Source organism: Barbus barbus (assembly GCF_936440315.1).
Source record: "Barbus barbus genome assembly, chromosome: 33".
NCBI lineage: Eukaryota > Metazoa > Chordata > Actinopteri > Cypriniformes > Cyprinidae > Barbus > Barbus barbus.
The window spans coordinates 6,785,197-6,806,972 of record NC_136761.1 but is presented as its reverse complement, the minus strand read 5'-3'; the positions used below and the strand labels follow the sequence as shown (position 1 = coordinate 6,806,972).

The window sequence follows — 21,776 nt, the reverse complement described above, 5'->3', positions numbered from 1 at the left end:
TGTGTTAATCGCATCCAAAACTATTTTTTTTTTACATAGTATGTGTGTGTGTACTGTGTATATTTATAACGTATATATAATTACGCACACATGCATATATATATTGTGCATATAAATATGTTACGTTTATATATTAAATATATTTATATATAATATAAATGATATGCATATAAATATGTACATGTAAATATTTTCAAAACATACTGTATGCTGTATGTGTGTGTCTTTATACTGTATATACATAAATATGCACAGTACACAAACATATATTATGCAAACAAAAACTTTTATTTTGGATGCGATTAATCGTGATTAATCATTTGAGAGCACTAATATAAATAAATCATAACAGACTGGAATACCTGTAGAGATTTCACTTTCCCATGAATGTTGTCTTGGGATGCCCCCAGACCCTCATTAGTCTCTGATGAGGGTGAATCAGACACGAAGACACTATCATGTGACATGGCTTTGTTTCCCATGTTGATCTTAGATCTTTGAATGAAGAATAGAAAAGTTTATATGTCATAAATAATTGGTAAAGTGTAATACTGGCATATGAGAAAATGGGAAACATAGATATATAATAGAAATGCAGTATTGTAATAAAAATCGAAGTGATTTTAACTGTATCCCTCACCCGCAGTCATTGTCGCTGTTGGCGTGGCTGATGGTTGGCTCTGAGGTGTTGACGTCGTCACTCGATTGACTGGCCTTTAAACCACTTTCACTCGATGGTGCAGGACTTTCCTTCCTCTTTTTCTTCACAAAAAAATTCTTGAATGTCTGGAATTTGGATTTCTTTTTCTCTGGATTAAAAACACAACATAAACATATTTAAATGAGTACCACTTGTGAAGGCATCTCATAGGAGAATCTTGAAATTTTGAAAGGCTTGTATAAAGCAAACACTGAACATGTGCTTACAGTTAATCAGTGTTCACTTATCTAAACAAAATAAGTTCAACTGGCAGACAATCATGTTTGCAGGCCCTCAAGACTTAGAAATTATATATACAGCATGTTTAAACAATCATGTTGTAGATTATGACGCAAATACCACTTGCATTGGGGTCAAGATGGTAAAGTGAGGAGTCCTACTGACCGTGGTAAAGTACATCTGACAGCGAATTGCTGTGGACTGTATACAGGGCTCGCAAAATCGGCTGCAGCTTTCTCTCGTGTTGGGGGTGTATTGAGCAGTTGGGGTAGTGCTCGCGTCGCGGTCTCGGAGATTTCACGAGGAACATAAATACAAACTGAAAAACCTGTGAAATCCGAGTTGAAGGGTTATGAGAATGTGCAACATCTGTATTTATTTTATTGTTTTACAATTGTTTTGTTTTCTTTAGGAATCCTGCAAGCACTTTAATTTTTCCCCTTTGACTCGTACTGCATAAAAAGTGGTTCAATAATGTTGAATGTTATAGGGACTGATTATTGCAAATGCCAGATCCCAGTGTGTTCTGGTTAAACAATTTTTATTTATTTATTTATTGGTAAGGTTTGCATATTGTGGTGTGCTCTTAATGACAGCTTTCCTAAAAATATATCCTATTCCTAAAATAAGAAACCGTGCTCTTCTTCCACCACGGCCGCGCAGAAGAAATGATGTGCCTCGCGCACACAAAAATGAGTTGGGAAGCCATTTGATTGAATGCTGCAGTAAAAGGGAAAGAATAGCAATGCTCGGGCAAACTGCTATAGATCTGATGTCACGACAGAGTTAGAGCCGGTGAATGAGGTTTACAGGTTTCATAGAAAGAGAACGATATGCACCAAATGAGTCGCTGTAGAAACTGAATACTTCAATGGTTGTGGTGCGCTCAACACGAGAGACAACACAAACGCAATGACATCTGAAATAAAACGTCCTCATGTATTAAAGAAGACTGGCTTGATTAAGTGCTGGAAATAGCGGAGGATGGGCAAAGAATGGTAACAAAACTCTGAAACATGTTCAGTCACACACAAGAGTATTGTACAAACTGTACTTCATAATGATGTTTAGACAGCTAGAAGAATTCATGTGTTCACGTTTTTTTATATTTAAGTTACAGATCTCAGTTTGTATTCTATTCTATCAGTTTAAATAGTTTGTTTTGGTAATATATTATGTTAGGGCTATATTATAAACCTGATAAATAATTGACCTTGTTTTTGAGTCTTTGACTTTGAGTCTCTTGCTCATCAAGGCTGTATTCATTTCAAAAATACAGAAAAAACTGTGATATAGTGAAATATTATTGCAATTTCTAATATTGGTTTCCTATTTTAATACCTATACTTTAAAATAGCATTTATTCGTGTGATCAAAGCTGAATTTCAGCATCATTACTCCAGCAGTGTCCCATGATCCTTCAGAAATCATAATAATATACTGATTTATTATCAGTGTTCAAACTGTTCTGCTGATCAATATTTTTCTGGAACCTGTGAATCTTTTTTCTTTGATTCTTTGATTAATAAAATGTTTAAAAGAACAGCATTTATTCAAAATAGAAATATTTTCTAAGAATAGAAGTTTTTACTATCAATTTCATCCATTTAACACATCCTTGCTGAATAAAGTTTATTGAACTTTCTTTAAAAGTATCTTTAAAAAAAGAAGAAAAAAAATTTCTGACCCCAAACTTTTGAATAGTTTATATTGTAACAAAATCTCTATTTTGACTAAACACTGTTCTTTTTAACTTTTTTTTTTTTTAAATATCACGGGTCCCAAAAAATACAGTATAATAAATAAAATAAAAAAGCAGAACTTTTTCCAACATTGATTAAAAATCAGCGTATTATAATGACTCCTAAAGGATCATGTGACTCTGAAAATACTGCTTTGCTTCACAGGAATTAATTACATTTTAAAGTATATTAGAATAGAAAACATTTATTTTAAATTGCAATATTTCACAATATTATTTTGTGAAATAATATTCAGTATTTTTTATCAAATAGATACAGCCTTGATGAGCAAAAGAAACTTCTTTAAAAAACTTTATGGATCCAAACGTTTGAACTGCAGTGTATTGTACAGTAAACATGTTTTCTCTTTAACCTAAAATGTAGATCATTTAGTTACATCAAGGGTCAAATCAAATATAAATAGCACATTAAAGTTAAAAGTTACACACTTCTTGTGTGCGTGCTGTACAGGTCTGGTATAAAGAATGCTTTTGCTCAGGTGCCAGAAATGTCTGACCGATAGAGAAGTTTTGCTCAGCAAGAAACAAAATGAGAGGAAACATTGCTCCCACGGGTCCTTAAATTTGATACAACTAAACTGAAGAGTTTAAGGCCTTAGACAGTTTTAAATACGTTAAATGGTATAAGAAATAATTTTTTTAATTGCCTTAAATTAAGACTTTTGCAGATACCTTGTAAATAGTACAATAAAACTCTTTCCTTGATATTCGCTGATATTTGTGTATTCAAAATGTTTTTGATTGACATTTATGGTCTTTATTTTATTTGGGCTAGGTAAATTTTCGGGGCAACCAAGATCTGAAGAGTACCTACCTGAAGGGCTACCAGGGATTTAGAAATTTTGCGAGCCCTGGTATAATACTAATAAATGTGTTTATATAATAACTATTTAACAAAATGTCATTGTAGACCCATAAATATTCCCTCCTGGGTGCTTATGTAAGACTAATTTATCGTTAGTTGCCAATAAAGTACTAATTGCATTAGTGAAATGGCTGTAGAATTAATCCACTGTTACTTTCGTTTTAAAAACTCATTTGTTAATAGGCCCAATAAGGTTTAATATTGAATAATTTCAAACAACAATATTGTTGAACACACAACTGAGCCCCAATACCGCATTTAGTGTTAAATCAAGTGATTTCTTAGTTAATCAATGATGCAGTTCACTGGAATACAAGGACATGTTTGTTTTCATCATATAGATGTCTCTATGTATAGCGCCCAATAGAAACAGCTGCTAATTCGGTGTGTATTTTACATGCATCATGACATGTGACTATGACATCACCTGCAGTGCACAGCTTAAGATGCAGTGTTGGGGATTTCAGCCGGTTTTAACAATTAGATTACAAACTGATTTTATTCACCCCAAAGGTTAAGAGTCAGAAAGGCTTAAAAAGCCAAAACAAACATTAAAAGGTCAGTCTCGTTCTACTGAAAAAGCCAGTGGTCTTTAAAGAAGTACAGCTGCGTGAACAATACTGGGATGATGACCTTTAATAGTACAGTCATTCTTTCTACTGAGAACAAACACTATTCAACTCAATGATGGCTTGCACTTGTTGTGGGGAGATTTTTAAAAACAACACTAGCCAATTTGACCGTTTTAAACATCCTAGATCTGTTTATCCTAACAATCACTGACTCCAATCACAACTCCAATCCAACAGAATTTGGCAAACAACATGATACTCTGAAGGCATCTTTACACAGCTGAGTTGAGGCTGCTCTCTCTGCCTGCTCAAAAATCTGTGTAAAGAGCAAGACGTAATGCAGCATAAAAACCAGAATAAATTATTCCTGCTCTGACCCACCTCTGCCCCTAGTATAATAATGCAGTTAAAATTGGTGTACCTCTTCTGAGCAGCACTAAATAGTCTGTTTAAAGAGACTTAAATGGCACTTCAGAAGCACTTCTGTAAGACATTTGCAGTTTAAATTTGTCATAAATGCCATAAATTGGTTCATATTGCATAAACAGCCAGTGAGCTTACTGCTGAGTTCCTCTGCAACCCTCCACCTTCCCCAGCTCCACCTGTATAGATGCTACTTGTGCAGCAGCAGTACGTCTTAAATTCTCACAGCACCGTATCACAGTATGCATTGGCAGTAGCTAGTTCCTGTACTTGCTTTGCAACAGCAGCAATAACCAACAGCAGCGTAGCAGATCTATTTCGGCAAGACCAAATGCATTAACACTATCAAGAGTTGTAATAATATAAATAACTTTTTCTGTTCGCCACATTTTACAGTGCATTCTTGAATTGACTTCTCAATGAAGGATACATGCAATTTGGCTAAAATAAGGTATTTTAGCTGTCTTTATGTTTGGTGATTTCTTAAAAATGCTGTCTAGGTAGGCAGCTTGCTAGGTTTTGGAACAGAGCTGGTCTCACTCGACTCAACTCAATATAAACTTTCTTGAGAATAAAATCCGAGCTTTGGTGAGTGAATTTACTGCTCTCCATACAGTCTTTGAGGACTCGATTATGACTTTAGGCTTTGTGTATTGGTTTTCCCTTGCTGTCTGACATCCTGTCTCTCTCACTCTCGTCTTGAGGAGAGTCACATGATGTAGCTCTACTGGCAGAGCCTACAGTCTCCAGCTGGGGCCCGTCTAAAGGCAGTAAACAACACACAGAGAAAGAGATCTCACTGTCTCTTATAAACCACTCAATGCTTGGTTATTTGATTACACAGTAAGGGATGCTAAATATTGCCTTCTAAGAACAGAGCCTCAGTATGTTTAAATGCGGCCACATTAAACTAAGTGCCCTAGGAAAAAGGTTTGCATTGTTTACGCCGAAGTTTTATTTCAGGGATAAACAATTATTGTTTATGCTAGCATATCACAGCAAAAGTTACAATAAATCAACTTTATCATTGTCAAACTCATATCAACTTCAAAATGAACTTTTAATATATTATAATCATGTCTTTTTCCCAGGCTCTGCGCTGCATCTTTTCAACTCAGTATTTTGGAATCAATCTTTTAAGTGAACAATACAGTCCCGTTCACTACCATGACTCATATTTTCCATTCAGGCCTCTCCCTTGTAGCAGAGAGATGTGATTGCTTTTTCTACCTTCAACCACTAACTGCAACATGAGCAAACAGCCGTACAACGCAAGCTTTAAAGGAGGATATTATTGGTTAGATTAACTTACTGAAGATAATTCAAGGCATAATCATGAAATCTATAGGAAAAGTTACTAAATGAATCAGAGAATGAATCTGAATGAGCTTTCTTGTTAAATGATTCAGATGACTTAACTCACTTGCAAGAATCAATGTTCCAGAAATTAGCATGTAACTTTGGATGAACAATTAAAAACATATTCAAAGTGCAATATAAAATCTGCAAGCTATAATAAATGTAGCCTACAGGGAGGATCACTGATCGAATCAATGAATGAATGATTCTAAATGAGCTTTTTTTGGTATAATGATTCAGAAGATTTGAATCAGTACTAAAATAGTCTATATTTTTGAATCAGCAATAAAAATACTATAAGATTAACACCTCCCAAACACACCCTAGCCACTGACTAACTCTTGAACTTAATAGACTTAGATAGACCCCGCAATCCGATAGAGGAGATTAGTGGGGCTCTGCGAGCACCCTATTTTGTGAGGAAATGGCTAATCTACATCACAACGCAGTCCCGCCGTCTGCGCTGCAGGATCTGACTCTAGCAGTCTGGGCTTCCTTCTTCCCACACTAAACTGGAGAGAAAGGTCAAATGTCGGACAGCGGAAAGCATGCTCGTATGGGAGAGACAAATGTTGGCTTTGTCTGTGTGCTACATAACTTCCTGTCAGTGAGACCTAGCATCGTGCATCTCCTCATTGAGTTCAGAGTGTCCTAATACTTCACATCTGATCTCTATGTGAGGAAAAACGTATGGCAGAGTGAGATGGATGTTCTCGTTGTTCACATGGATGCCAAAACATTGAACGTTACCTGAACACACTTCTGCTGCTTCTGATGGTTCAGTAGCGACTGTGATGTCTGGAGATCCTGAGGCCATGATGTCACAATCGCTGTTGAGAAAAAAAAAAAGAGTTTGTCAGATAAATAATTCCTGAACGGCTTTTCTGAAAAACAAGAAAAAAATAAATAAAATCAAAAAACCTCATATTTAAGAAAACTTTAAAACTGAGGTACATCTTTAAATTATTAATTAGCAATTATTTGTAGTTGTGAGCTAATTTTTTTATTTTCATGCTGTTCCAAACCAATGTGGCCTTCTTTCTTTTGTGTAAAGGTGGAGTCACAGTTTACCAATACTTGGTGAAACTTCGCAACCAAACTCCAGTAATCCTAATAGGAACCTAGAAAGCTGCTTGCTTCAAAACTTCGACTTTGATGTGAGCAGTGCTTTACACATCGCTATTGGCAATAGTCAATGGACTTTTTTCAACCAGCGAAATTTAGGCAAAATTAGTGTGACCATACCTTAAAGGGTTACTCCACCTCAAAATGAAAATTTCATCATTAATCATTTACCCCCATGTTGTTCCAAACCCGTAAAAGCTTCGTTCGTCTTCGGAACGCAATTTAAGATATTTTGGATGAAAACCGGGATGCTTGTGACTGTCCCATTGACTGCCAAGTAAATAACACTGTCGAGGCCCAGAAAAGTATGAAAGACAACATTTAAATTTTGGGGTGAAGTAACCCTTTAACATAGATATTTTGTTGAGCTGCAATTAAATTAAATGTCTGGAATATGCCATATTTATATGTATAAGCTTTGGTTAAATTATTTTATTTAGTAAAATTTCTTCTATGGGAGTGGAAAGACATGAGAGTGAGTAATGATGACAGCATTTGAGTGAAAAATTGCTTTTAATAAAAGCATTTGTCACTTGTTCTTTTAAGTACCTTGGGTTCAGCAAAAAAGGGTTAATTTCTCACTTTATTAGGGTTCTTGAGTTGGCTATATTACATAAAACTTAATATAATATAACATAATATAACATGACTTCTATTAACAGCACAATTGGTTCTAACTGTAACCTTTACTTACTTATAAGATTATAAGGTAACACTATTTCGATAGTCCACTTTAGACATTCTACTAACAGTAAGTAATTTTGCAACTCAATGTCAACTAGCAGTCATTAGAGTATTAGTAGACTGTCAGCTTAATATCTTCTAACACTTTATTTTGATGGGTCCACAACATGCAACATACTGACTTTCTCTTTTGATTTATTCAGTTTTTCTTTATGTGCATTCTTATATGCACCTCTGCTATTTCTGTTGTAATAAGATATATATCTATATCTATCTATACATATATATATATATATTGTCACATATCTGTTTCTGTTTAGTTTCCTTTCTGCCCTTATTTGGTTTTTCCTGTTTTAGTTCATGACCTAGTTTTGTTAATTAGTTATATTCTTCACCTGTGTTTGATTAATCATCTTGTTTCCTCGTTTGTTCCTCTCCCTTTATAAGTCCTCAGTTCTCCCTCTGTGTTTGTCCGATCTTGAGTTAACTAAGTGTGTGGATGCTGATTATTAAAGATTACTGCGACTCTTTTTGTTTATACATTCGTTGTGCGCCTTATTCCTCCTCAACCACCGAACCGTTACAGAAGATCGGACCTTTAACTGAAGACGAGATCAACGCTCGTAATGCTAGAGCTGGTTCCCGTCGTTTGCGGGGGTTCTCGCCGCCGTTCGCGGCTCGCCCCTGCCCGTTCTGCGTGGGACGTTGGGCTGCCTGTCGCGGCTTACCCAGGCCACCCGTTTTGGGGAGAACGGGTCGCCATTCGCCGCTCGCCCTTACCCCCCGCCCAAGAGAAATTCGCTCCGCCTGAGACGGTGATGAATGTTCCGCCCGCGGCGAAGAGGATTCCGCCGCAAAGGACGATGAACGTTGCGCCGTCCGCGACGAAGAGGATTCCGCCGTACACGGCGATGAATGTTCCGCCCACGGCGAGGAGAATTCCGCCGCAAGGGGCGATGAACGTTGCGCCGTCCGCGCTGGAGAGGATCTCGCCGCCTATAACGGTTCACCCTGAACCACCGAGGAAGGAAAAGCAGGTGCCGGTAGGGATTTTGATAGAGTTTGAGGGCATGTCAGTCCCTCCAGTGCCTGCTCCTCGCCAGTGCCATCCAGTGGCTGCTCCTCGCCAGTGCCATCCAGTACCTGCTCCTCGCAAGCGCCCTCCAGTGCCAGCCCCTCGCCAGTGCCTTCCTGTGCCTGCTCCTCGTCTGAGCCCACCAATTCCGGCACCTCGCAAGTGCCCTCCTGAGTTCCCGCTGGTCCCGTCCAGCCCACCTGAGTTCCCGCTGGTCCCGTCCAGCCCACCTGAGTTCCCACTGGTCCCGTCCAGCCCACCTGAGTTCCCGCTGGTCCCGTCCAGCCCACCTGAGTTCCCGCTGGTCCCGTCCAGCCCACCTGAGTTCCCGCTGGTCCCGTCCAGCCCACCTGAGTTCCCGCTGGTCCCGTCCAGCCCACCTGAGTTCCCGCTGGTCCCGTCCAGCCCTCCTGAGTTCCCGCTGGTCCCGTCCAGCCCACCTGTGTTCCCACTGGTCCCGTCCAGCTCTGCGCCTCCCGTGCGCCCTCAAGTGTCTGCGCTGCAAGAGCGCCCTCAAGTGTCTGCGCTGCAAGAGCGCCCTCAAGTGTCTGCGCTGCAAAAGCGCCCTCAAGTGTCTGCGCTGCAAGAACGCCCTCCTGCGTCTCCGCTGGTCCCGTCCAGCTCTCCTTCGTCTCCGCTGGTTCTATCCAGCTTCGCGCTTCCAGAGCGCCCCCAAGCGCCCGCTCCTCCAGAGCGCCCCCAAGCGTCCGCGCCTCCAGAGCGCCCCCAAGCGTCCGCGCCTCCAGAGCGCCCCCAAGCGTCCGCGCCTCCAGAGCGCCCCCAAGCGTCCGCGCCTCCAGAGCGCCCCCAAGCGTCCGCTCCTCCAGAGCGCCCCCAAGCGTCCGCTCCTCCAGAGCGCCCCCAAGCGTCCGCTCCTCCAGAGCGCCCCCAGGAGTCCGCTCCTCCAATGTGGCCCCCAGAGGGGAACTTTCCCAAAGAAATTTTGGGGGGGGGCCATATAGTCTCAGTCTGTGTGGCCAGGCCAAGGGCCAAGGCCACGGAACACCCCGATCCGCCAAGGCCGCCCAAGGACCCCGATCCGCCAAGGCCGCCCGAGGACCCCGATCCGCCAAGGCCGCCCGAGGACCCCGATCCGCCAAGGCCGCCCGAGGACCCCGATCCGCCAAGGCCGCCCGAGGACCCCGATCCGCCAAGGCCGCCCGAGGACCCCGATCCGCCAAGGCCGCCCGAGGACCCCGATCCGCCATGGTCGCCCGAGGATCCAGATCCGCCATGGTCGCCCGAGGCTCCTGATCCGCCATGGTCTCCCAAGGCTCCAGATCCGCCATGGCCTCCCAAGGCTCCAGATCCGCCATGGCCTCCCGAATCTCCAGTCCTGCCATGGCCTCCCAAGGCCCCGGATCCGCCATGGTCTCCCGAATCTCCAGTCCTGCCATGGCCTCCCAAGGCTCCGGATCCACCCTGGTCTCCCGAATCTCCAGTCCTGCCATGGCATCCCAAGGCTCCTGATCCGCCATGGTCTCCCGAATCTCCAGTCCTGCCATGGCCTCCCAAGGCTCCGGATCCACCCTGGTCTCCCGAATCTCCAGTCCTGCCATGGCATCCCAAGGCTCCTGATCCGTCCTGGAGGCTTCCCTGTCATATCCTGGTCCTGCTCCAGCCTCCAGGACGCCCGCCCCCCCTCCCCGATGTTACTGTTACGGTGCGGGACGCACCTTCCGGGAGGGGGAGATACTGTCACATATCTGTTTCTGTTTAGTTTCCTTTCTGCCCTTATTTGGTTTTTCCTGTTTTAGTTCATGACCTAGTTTTGTTAATTAGTTATATTCTTCACCTGTGTTTGATTAATCATCTTGTTTCCTCGTTTGTTCCTCTCCCTTTATAAGTCCTCAGTTCTCCCTCTGTGTTTGTCCGATCTTGAGTTAACTAAGTGTGTGGATGCTGATTATTAAAGATTACTGCGACTCTTTTTGTTTATACATTCGTTGTGCGCCTTATTCCTCCTCAACCACCGAACCGTTACATATATATATATCTATATATGTTTATTTATTCTTATTACAACAGAAATAGCAAAGGTGCATATATACATATATATATATATATATATATATATATATATATATATGCCAATTTAATGCTGTACACCATTATTTTAGTGTTTTTTTAAGGCATTTAAATTAGAATTTTAATAATTATTAGGCTGCCCCCGGAACTTTCAGATCCACTGATATCCAATATTTTCACATCAATACACTAAGCATGTTCTCAGCTATTATTAAAAAACTTCAAATAAAATGAAATAATTCAAATAACCAATCTTTAATGAAAACAAAGACTGAACAGGTCTGTCTTCTACAGTAAATATTGTCCTTCATGAGAGCATGCCCACACCCCTGTCAGAGGGTTTGTAACACCCAAGGACGCACAGGAGGCGTTAGTGATAAGCCAATGCTGACTCATTTAGATTACAGCACTGGAGCCGAGTCACTCCAGTGGATCCACCATATCTGAAGTAGCAGACTTGCTGATACTAGCAGCCCAAAACAGATTCCAGACCAGCTGAGGCCTCAGTATTTGTCCTGATGAGTGTCTACAGCCTAATCCTGGATCAGACTCTCCTCTGGAACAACTCCAGCTCTCAAGGAGGAAACTCTCAAACAGTATCTATGACAGACAGACAACTGCAGCTCCAGGCCTGAGGAACGGACAAACAGGATGTGCAGTCTAGTCTGACATGCGTCAGTTTGACAAGGATTATTACAGTTTAAAAAGGGCAAGATATATGATTGTTTGACCGGTTCACTTCTCCATTGATGGCGAGCAACTATTCCAATGACCTATTTAAAGTCATTTTCAAACCCTGTCGTTTTAATTTTCTCCATAGGAGGGATTTGTTTTATGTATTGCATGCAGCATAGTTTCAGTTTAATTAAAATCGATGTCCTAACTAACTGTGACAAGTTATTGCACACATGGGTTGTATAAGTATTCATCCATACACTCATGTAGCCAAAACATCTGGCATTCTGTCATCACTCCCACCCTCATTTGTACCACTTCCTGTACTCTATTCATCCCACCATCCACTTCCTGTGAGAGTAACATTAACCAGGCTCAGGCGGCTTTCTTCTACATTCTTTCAACAACTTAACAATGGAGCAAAATGCCAAATATTTTCTACTCAAAACTCCAAAGTGTTTGTGCCAGGTATTCGTGCCTCTGTTTTGTGATGTGATACTCTTCATATCAGACCATGACATGTGTTTATCTTTTAAATGTAAGCAACAGGCCACGTGACCATCACAGCTAAATATAATTCTGATTCATATTCCCTGTTATGCTTCACAATTTTGCCAAACAAAGACAGTGGGACAGCTTGAGACGCGTTATAAGCCAAATTCACATTCAGTAGTGATGGACTGAGCTACCAGCTAATTCAAATAAACATTGAGATTATCAGCATCAGGTAACACTTTAGGGACCAGTTCTCACTATTAACTAGTTGCTTAGCATGCATATTACTAGTACATTGTCTGTTTATTAGTATTTATAAAGCACATATTAATGCCTTAACAACTACCTTACTAACTAGTTATAAGCAGTAATTAGGAGTTTATTGAGGCAATAGTTAATAGGACCTTAAAAATGTTTTGAACATTATATAACCATAACATTGTACTGACATTTTTGTTTATTCAGAAGACAATCAAAAATAATACTCCTTCTGCCTGTTTTGACAAACTATTCAAAGAGGACAATGTGAAGTACATCCAGAATTAGTAAAACTCAAGTCATCAGATTTCTATCTGGCTCACACCTTCAACATATCTGCCAAACATTGCTTAACAAAGCTTAACACAGAGCATCGGAGCCAAATATCATTCATATTCACATTCAACAGCAATACAAAAACAGGCTATTTCACAATTCCAGCACAAACAATATTATCTTGGTCACTTTTCCTCTATTTATTGAGCAAACCCAAAGCCATGAGATAAGAGGTGTACTGTTACTTTTCAAAGTGATTATTCAAAATGATTATAAGATGGACTAGTGGATAATAAAAACATATAGCGGAGTTAAAAACATACACTACTGTTCAAAAGATTGTGTGTTTTTAAAGAAAGTAATACTTTTATATGGCAAGAACACATTAACTTTTTATAAAGTTACAAAAAAAATGACTGAGCATCAAATCAGTATATTTAAATGATTTCTGAAGGATCATGTGACACTCAAGACTGGAGTAATGATGCTGAAAATTCAGCTTTGCATCACAGAAATAAATTAGAATTTAAAATATATTCAATTATAAGATTGTTATTTGAAATGCCAATAATATTTCACGGTATTATTATTTTTACTGTATATTTGATCAAATAAATGAAGCCTTGGTGAGCCTACCGACATCAAACTTTTGAATGGTACTGTATTTAGGGACCCTAACATTATGACTGATGGGCTCGTTCAACTTGTGCCAGTAAGGAACGCTTCCCAGAAACCATCCAAAGCACCCTAGAAACCACAGAGCGACACACTAAAACTAGTCAAAACACCTTAGCAATCCGCATAGCAACACCTGGTTCTGCAGAGGCAAGCACTCCTCACATTTCCTTCCTTGCAGTTTATACAACAAGCCCATTCAACAGACTGAAACTGTTCTTGTTTGAGCTCAACTGCGTGCTGAACATCACATGAGACCAGATACCAACAGTCAACTAATGAGAAACAATCCTTCTTACCATTCCATTCAAGTACTATCTGTCCTCCACTGCTTAACAGAGACCAGACTTGCAGTTTCTTACACACTGCGGCTAAACTTGTTGTGCAGATTTGTTCCGGTGGTTAGATGGGCTGGTGTGACATTAGAGCACATGGATGACCCGTACTCGATATCATCAGATAGGGCTCATTCATTTCCTCGGTCTATCTCAGGGGAAGTGCATATAAAGTCTGCTTCACAGATTCACAGACGAGTGATTCATAGATAGCTTATGTTGGCATATGAAAGAACGAGACAAGAAAAAGCACAGATACAAAGAACAGTCACGGCTAAAGCATAAACACACACCATAAAGCTCTAATCATGAGGATAGTCAAAGGAATAATAAATGCATGCACTCGTGCATAGGGTCATTTTGTCCAGTTATTGCCTAAGGGTGCGATTATGAAAGTCATGTGACACCATTATGATCAGTTGTGCAATATCTCCTTTGATACATTTGGATGTTTAGATGATTGTTTCAGGCAGTTCTTTCACTTATTTTTTGGACTGCAATGTTGTTTGAGAAAGTACAATAGCACTCTATTGTTATTTTTTCAAGTTCCAGAAACTCTTTGACCCTTTCAGGTCAGCATTGTGTGGCCTGTGTCAAACACTAGATGAAGGACCACCTGGGATTGTTCACACAGCTGGTCTTGTGTCCACACCTCTCCTTCACAGACAGTTTTAGGTCACAAAGAAAGCAACTTCCCTTAACAAAGTGCTGTGGCAGTACCATGGTACAGTCATATTTTGGTAGAGAATTATTACTATACTGTATGTAAATAAGGGTCTGCAAAGAATAGTACAATCCAAGATTATTTTATTCTCTGAAGAAGTAAACATACTGCATTATCAAGAGAGTTTAGCCACTCTTTTGATATTTTACAACTAAATGAACAGGCAAGTCCATCTAATAAAGCTGAAGTGTGTAATTCTTTGATTTTTAAACACTTTCTCCATTCCAGTGCAGAGCCAACTGTACGTGAGCTGTCTGTAGGCTTATTCCCCTGAAAAATGTAAACACATTTGCTATCCGAACATTGCTTTGTTTGTTTGAGCATCTCCACCAGCAGCAACACTGACTCAACCAATAGCGTGAGTTTGGGGCGGGACTATCTGTTTGTCTGACCAATGGTTGAAACGTCACGTGTTGAGAAAACCTGCTTACGGTCATCAAAATCATGTACGGTCTCAGTAGCTACTACATTTGAATTTGAACTTACTTTGTGACCATTAAAAAAAGTATGTTCTATATAGTATGAATGAAATTCGGATGTACTATGTATGCCATGTTGTTTCTATTACGAGACCAACCAGTGTCAGTTGCATCGCTTCACTGCCATTCACAAATCCTCTCCTTTGGCCTCATGGGATAGTAAAGTGTCCATTGAATATACACACTTCAGAGACCAGAGAGAATGCTCATTTTTACTTGAACATTCTGTCATCATATAAGGTGGGGTCAGATTTACTCTTGTTTGGTGAATTTTCCCAGGCAAATTCAGTTATTTTAATAGGAATCCAAAAGATTCGGAAAATCATGCAATAGCATGATGATAATTTACCTAAGCAGATTTTGCAAAAGGTTCAATATGGTCAGATTATTGCATTAAACATTAAAGTTGATTTTTAGCATATAGTGACTTTCATTTCAAGTTGCTCCTTATATTACGATAGTTTTACTTCTGAAAATGTGTAGTATAGTTATCCCATTTACTGCTTCTATAATACTTTCATGACTCAATTTTTGGAGCTCAACAGCATGAATCACCAGAAAAGCAAGTGCAGCCTGGATGCAAAGCATCTTCTTTTGCCTTACAAGGAAAGTCATACTTGTTTGGAATAACATGAGGATGAGTAAATGATGACAGAATTTACATTTTATGTGAGCTCTTGCTTAACAGCCAAACTGACCTCTTACCCAAGAGCCTCTTCTGACTAAAAAGCGTCTCCTTATCATTGCCCAGTGCGTGACTATGATAGCAGAGAGGTCGTTCAGAGCTCTACAGGGACTAATAGACTGACCTTGGACTGCCTCCAACGCCAGAGTTCTGTGATGACGTCCGACGTTTCATGTCTTAACTTTTGGATGTGGAGAGGAAGGGAGAAATAAGAGAGAGAAAGAGAAAGAAAGAGCAAGAGTTAGTGAAGCATTGAAGCAGAAGATATTAGCAAGCATGCTAGCTGTCTTAGCTTCAAACATTGTGTTTTTAGAAAAACAAGCATAAAAGAAAAGCTTTAGGAGTTATCAAACAGCAATATCAAAGCTTGATTTAGTTAAAATACTTTAAATGCACAGTGTAATTTATATCAAAATGTAAGGGTGAAGAATAATCACAGTTTTTAGTGAATTTAGCAAATAAAGTGTGAAATAAGTGTAAAATGATTAAATTTTGTGATGGGATACATCAATATTAGCCTATAATGATAGTCTATAAAGTTTATAAATCTAATAAGCCTATAATGATAGTCCATTTCCTCACTATTCTAGTGCTGTCAAGCGATTAATCGCGATTAATCGCATCCAAAATAAATGTTTTTGTTTACATAATATATGTGTGTGTTCAGTGTATATTTATTATGTATATATAAATACAAACACATGCATGTATATTATATATATTTATATATATTAGAAAAATAAATATGTAATGTTTCTTTATTAAATATATTTATATATAATATAAAATATATAAATGTATATACACATGTAAATATTTTCAAAATATATACTGTATGTATTTATATATACACATAATAAATAAACACTGAACACACACATATATTATGTAAACAAAAACTTTTATTTTGGATGCGATTAATCGCGATTAATCATTTGACAGCACTAGAATAGTCATGATAAAAATAAAACACTAAAAACTAGAATTGCATAAAAAGTGAATTTATGCATCACATTTTAATGTACAATATGAAAATGCTCATTTTGAGACTCGCTAAATATTACATTACATGAAATTATTGGTGTAAAGTGTTAGCTTGGAAAGTGAATTAAAGGGAAATTATTAGTGTTCTAAAAATTTAACTTTAAATTAGACAACAACAAAAGGTGACACACAGAAAATGCACAGTTAAATATAAATCAACCTGACAATAATAATAAAAAAAACTATAATAAAATCCAATAACCATTTACCATAACTGATATAGCCCTAATTTTGTGTGCATAGTGTTTGCTATTACATTGTTCTATTAAACTATATAAATGTTATTATTTATATATATTGTCAAAAACAATTCTATGTACATATTGAGTAAAAGAGTATATAGATCTGATGAGTCGACATAAATGAAGCATCTATTGGTGCAGCTGTGCTAAGATTAAATGCAAGTTACAACCAAAATAATGATTAGTTATTAGAGTGTCAACCCCTGTCACGCAACATCCTGGCAATCAGAGTCATATTATGCAATACTGCTTTAGACCCGAGCTTCTCCACAGGCCTCAATGGTGAACCACACATCAACAATGACTTTAATGTAGTGATGGACTCCCTCAAGTCACACCATCTGTCGAGTACCTCAAAAAATGTCAAAATGATGTTCTCCTCTGAGGCTGAAAGGACAGCGCTGCTTTCTCCAGACATCAGTTGAAGTGGATGACATATCTGACAAGAATGTGAATCAGGCAGAGAATCTGCTCATTATGTCACAGGCCCAGTGGTCCTCTGTGAACCAGTGCAGGGCACATCAAGTGGCAAACTAATTTCTAATCACGTTGTCCTTTCTTACTAATTCTACTGTTTGGGGTCAGGAGGTCTCTTCTGCTCACCAAGGCTGCATTTATTTAGTTACAAATACAGTAAAAACAGTAATATTTAGAAATATTTTTTACAAGTTAAACTGTTTTCTATTTGAATATATTTTAAAAAGTAATTTATTCCTGTGATGCAAAGCTAAATTTTCAGCATCATTACTCTTGAGTGTCACATCATCCTTCAGAAATCACTCTGTGCTGATTTGCTGCTCCAGAAATTGAATGAATGTCTGAATAAAAATATGAATTTCTTTCAACTAAATCGAACAGACCCTGACCTTTTGAAAGGTAGTATATTCAATTATAGGAAGTTTTACTCAGCACATTCTTCAGGCTGAGGGACCTGGAGTAAACTAGTATATAATGAGTTTATTAAACCAGTTGCAGTCACCATTCGGCTCAATCAGTTGACAACATTAGCTAAAGTGGTGACCATCCCCATCTCATTCCCTATAAATTATATCTGAAGAGAAAGAACATCCCAAAGCATTTATTGGACATAATATGGCTCACTTACAAATGAGGTCTAATTCTATCACTTGCTGGTTTTTTTATGAGACAGTAGCAAATGAAAGTAATCTTCTGCGACTTTATGAAAGATTGTAAAGTTTACCATGCAATTTAGCTTTTAAACAGCCACCAAACCATAATAGTACTGATGAGCATGTTGTTTTGGTTAGATTCTAAAATCTAGCAAAATTCCTGAATTTAGGCCTAATTTATATATAGTTATAAATATATGTATATATAGTTAATGAATAGGAAATGAACCTTGCACATGCAAAATAGGAAGTTTTACATTTAAATATACAACACTGAAGTTACGTAGACTTTAAAGGGATAGTTCACCCAAAAATGACATTAATTACTTACCCTCAAGTTGTTTCAAACCCGTAAGATCTTCGGAAAACAAATTAAGATATTTCTGATGAAATCCGAGAGCTTTCTGACCCTGCATAGACAGAAACTTAACTGAAATGTTCCCAGACCAAGAAACATAGTAAAGACATCAGTAAAACACTCCATGTAACATCAGTGGTTCAACCGCAATTTTATGAAGCTGCGAGAATACTTTGTGTGCAAAGAAAACAAAAAATGGCAAAAAATAACAATTCTTCTCCTCAAAATCACGTTTTCCGCCATTATCAAGAGTACCTCTGCACATAAACAATGCATGCGATGCTGCTGATGTACAAATACGTGATTTGGAGGAGAAGAATTGTTGAATAAAGTCGTTATTATTGGAATCAGCCAGCTTGGAATCAGCACACCCATCTGCAATTGGATTCTAGATTTTCTGACTAACAGACCTCAGTCCGTTAAGTTAGATAACCTCTCCTCCTCCATCATCACCCTGAACACCGGCGTGCCACAGGGCTGCGTACTGAGCCCTCTCCTGTACTCCCTCTTCACCCATGACTGTGTTCCTGTTTATGGCTCCAACACCATAATTAAATTTGCAGATGACACCACGGTGGTAGGTCTGATCAAGGATGACGATGAATCAGCCTACAGGGATGAGGTGCAGCACCTGGCTGTGTGGTGTGCCACCAACAATCTACAGCTAAACACCCAGAAGACAAAGGAGATCATTGTGGACTTCAGGCGGACTAGGAGTCATGCACACACACCCATCTACATCAACGGAGCTGAAGTGGAGCGTGTGTCGAGTTTCAAGTTCCTTGGCATCCACATCTCTGATGACCTCACCTGGTCCCATAACACCTCCACTCTGGTCAAAAAGGCACAGCAGCGCCTTTACTTCTTAAGGAGCCTTAAGAAAGTTCACCTGAATCCCAGGATCCTTGTGGAATTCTACCGCTGTACCATTGAAAGCATACTCACGAACTGCATCTCAGTATGGTACAGCAATTGCTCCGCATCTGACCGCAAAGCACTCCAGCGGGTGGTGAAAACTGCTCAACGGATCACCGGCACCCAGTTAACTTCCATTGAGAACATTTATCATAAGCGCTGTCTGGGCAGGGCAAGAAACATCATCAAGGATGCCTCTCACCCTAACCATGGACTTTTCACCCTCCTTCCATCCGGCAGGCGTTACAGGTGCCTACGCTCTCGCACTAGTAGGCTCAGGAAGAGCTTCTTCCCCGAAGCTGTGACACTTCTGAACGCCACACCACCAATCTAACCTGCACCTGCTTATTACTGCACTGGTCACAGTACTTTACACACATGCATTTGCACTACTCATATTTTGCACAGACTGCACATTGTTAAAGTTATTACACTATAAACTGTATAAAGTTGTTACTATACAAAGCACAGTAAACTATTTCTATAAAATATTGCACTACTGCTATTTTGCATAGAATACATTGTTCTATCAATATTTTGCACACTCATCCAGCTGTATTTATTTATTACCACTGTTCTCACGTTTCTGCTGTTCATAATGTATATAATCCTACATTGCTCTGTTCATAATGTACATACAATCCCTACATTGCATTCCTATTTATATTCTGTATATACTCTGCTCAATACTGTATATAGCAATTCCACTGTACATTCTGTAAATCTTATCTTCATTTACTCTGCACTTATATGTATATAAAACACTATATTCTTGCACTTCTGGTTAGATGCTAACTGCATTTCATTAGCTCTGTACTTGTACTCTGCATAAATGACAATAAAGTTGAATCTAATCTAATCTAATCTAATCTATTTCTGTTTTCTTTGAACATATTCTCGTAGCGTCGTAAAATTATGGTTGAAACACTGATAACACTATTTTATCAATGTCCTTACTACATTTTTAGGTCTGGGAACACTTCAGTTGCATCAGAGGACTCGGATTTCATCAAAAATATCTTAATTTGTGTTCCAAAGATGGTCTTACAGGTTTGGAAAGACATGAGGATGCGTAATTATTATTGATATCATTTTAAATTTTGGGTGAACTATCCCTTTAAGTATGACATCTTACACAAAATGTGGGACCTTTTTGTGAATAAAACGGCACAGCTGTGTATTTAAAGAACCCTACAATTACAGATGCAGAACATTTATCAAGCCCTGAATTTTCTATAAAAATACATATATTTTTTTCTTTCCATTCTGGCAGATGTTTAAGGCAATATCACCGCATGCACTCAATGAGCTGTGTTTGGAAGCCCTTTGCTGTTTGTATTGATTGATGGATTTAAAAATAAAATCTAAATAGTTAGCAGAGGCAGCATAAACCCAGACGTACTACAAAACCATCTGTACTTCTGTGGTTCTTCTGAACTTTAACCACAAAGTACAAAACTCTTTTAGCCATGGCTGAAGCGGTAGAGAAAGAGCAGAGCATTCTGGCTATCTGATACCATATGATTTATTATTAGAGAATCCATACGTAAACCCCAACAGAAACATTTTTACAAATTAAAAGTGAGTGGGGTAAGATAGGCCACCTTTTACTTCAACTGAGAGGGAAAGCTAGAACGCGTAAGGATTAGAAAATACTTTCAAATAAAGTTGACACACTGACGCTTCTTACCTCACTCTCCACAATATGCTAATTTAACTGGCTCACACTTTAATAAAACAGTCTCACACTGACTTGAGACTCCTTTGAGAATGCATGTCTTAAAAGATAGCAGAAGCCTGCTAAAAACAACAACCTCATCAACTGCGCAAGATGATGAGAAACTAGGAAGAGTTTGAGCTCAACTTCAACAAGCTCAGAGATCAAAAACAATAGGGGTCAGAACATTAACATTTGGGCTCTTTTTTCATGGGATGGCTCAGGTTTCTTGCCAAATAGATACACTGTGTAGATACAAACAAAGCAGCACTCTCACATGAGTGCAAGGACCATAAATGGTGTGAAAAATGGAGGTAGGTCAGAATGTAAGGATGAAGCTAGTCACAGTCCAAACCTTTAGCACGTTTTCAGTCTCTTTGCAAAGTCAAATTTTACATTTAGACCTGAATAAGGAGCATTATGTTTCAATAAGTAGTCCAAACTCTCTTATTGTACATTCATTTTGTCTGGACTAGGAGAACAAACAATAATAAATGGCAAATTCTGTGAAAAGAAATGAAAAACAAAACAGTCTCTTTTCTAAACTTGCAAAGAATCTGGACGAAACCCAATGGTAAACAACATGTTCTCTCAGCGGTCTTGGAATACCAACCAGTGGTGATGAGTAGGGTCTTGTTGGAGATGTCATGAGACCATTAGATAGAAGAGCTTTTAAAGAGACTTTAATTGAAAGAGTTCATCTAAGAAGCTATTATAGTGCATTCACAACAGAAACCTTACAGTACAAAAGACCTCAAGTGAAGTATGTAAAAAAAAGGTACAAATGCTGTCACTGGGACGGTACACTTTCGTACCTTATTTACCCTTAAAGGTGCATTTTAGTACCTTTTGAAAAAGCACTACCCCAGTGACAGCTTCTGAACATTTATTTTCTGAGAGTACATACAAAATGATCATTTTCATCAGTGCTCCAC

At 38.9% G+C, this 21,776-nt stretch overlaps 1 protein-coding gene across 8 annotated transcripts in view; it reads right to left on the bottom strand.

Moving 5' to 3' along the window:
• The window catches only part of LOC306853353 (uncharacterized protein), a 49,759-nt gene that overhangs the window by 15,965 nt on the left and 12,018 nt on the right, over positions 1-21,776 (bottom strand). For 2 of the 8 annotated variants that reach the window (XM_079390679.1, XM_079390678.1), the window contains exons 2-5: positions 18,183-18,261; positions 6,672-6,751; positions 641-809; positions 363-495 (exon numbers count right to left, since the gene is read on the bottom strand). In XM_079390679.1, coding sequence (XP_079246805.1) covers positions 363-495; positions 641-809; positions 6,672-6,738 — 369 coding nt within the window. In that variant the 5' untranslated portion in view covers positions 6,739-6,751; positions 18,183-18,261. Of the gene's footprint in view, positions 1-362; positions 496-640; positions 810-6,671; positions 6,752-15,559; positions 15,617-17,073; positions 17,161-18,182; positions 18,262-21,776 lie in introns of all 8 variants that reach the window. The other 6 variants (XM_079390675.1, XM_079390672.1, XM_079390677.1 and 3 more) reach the window with 4 other exon arrangements.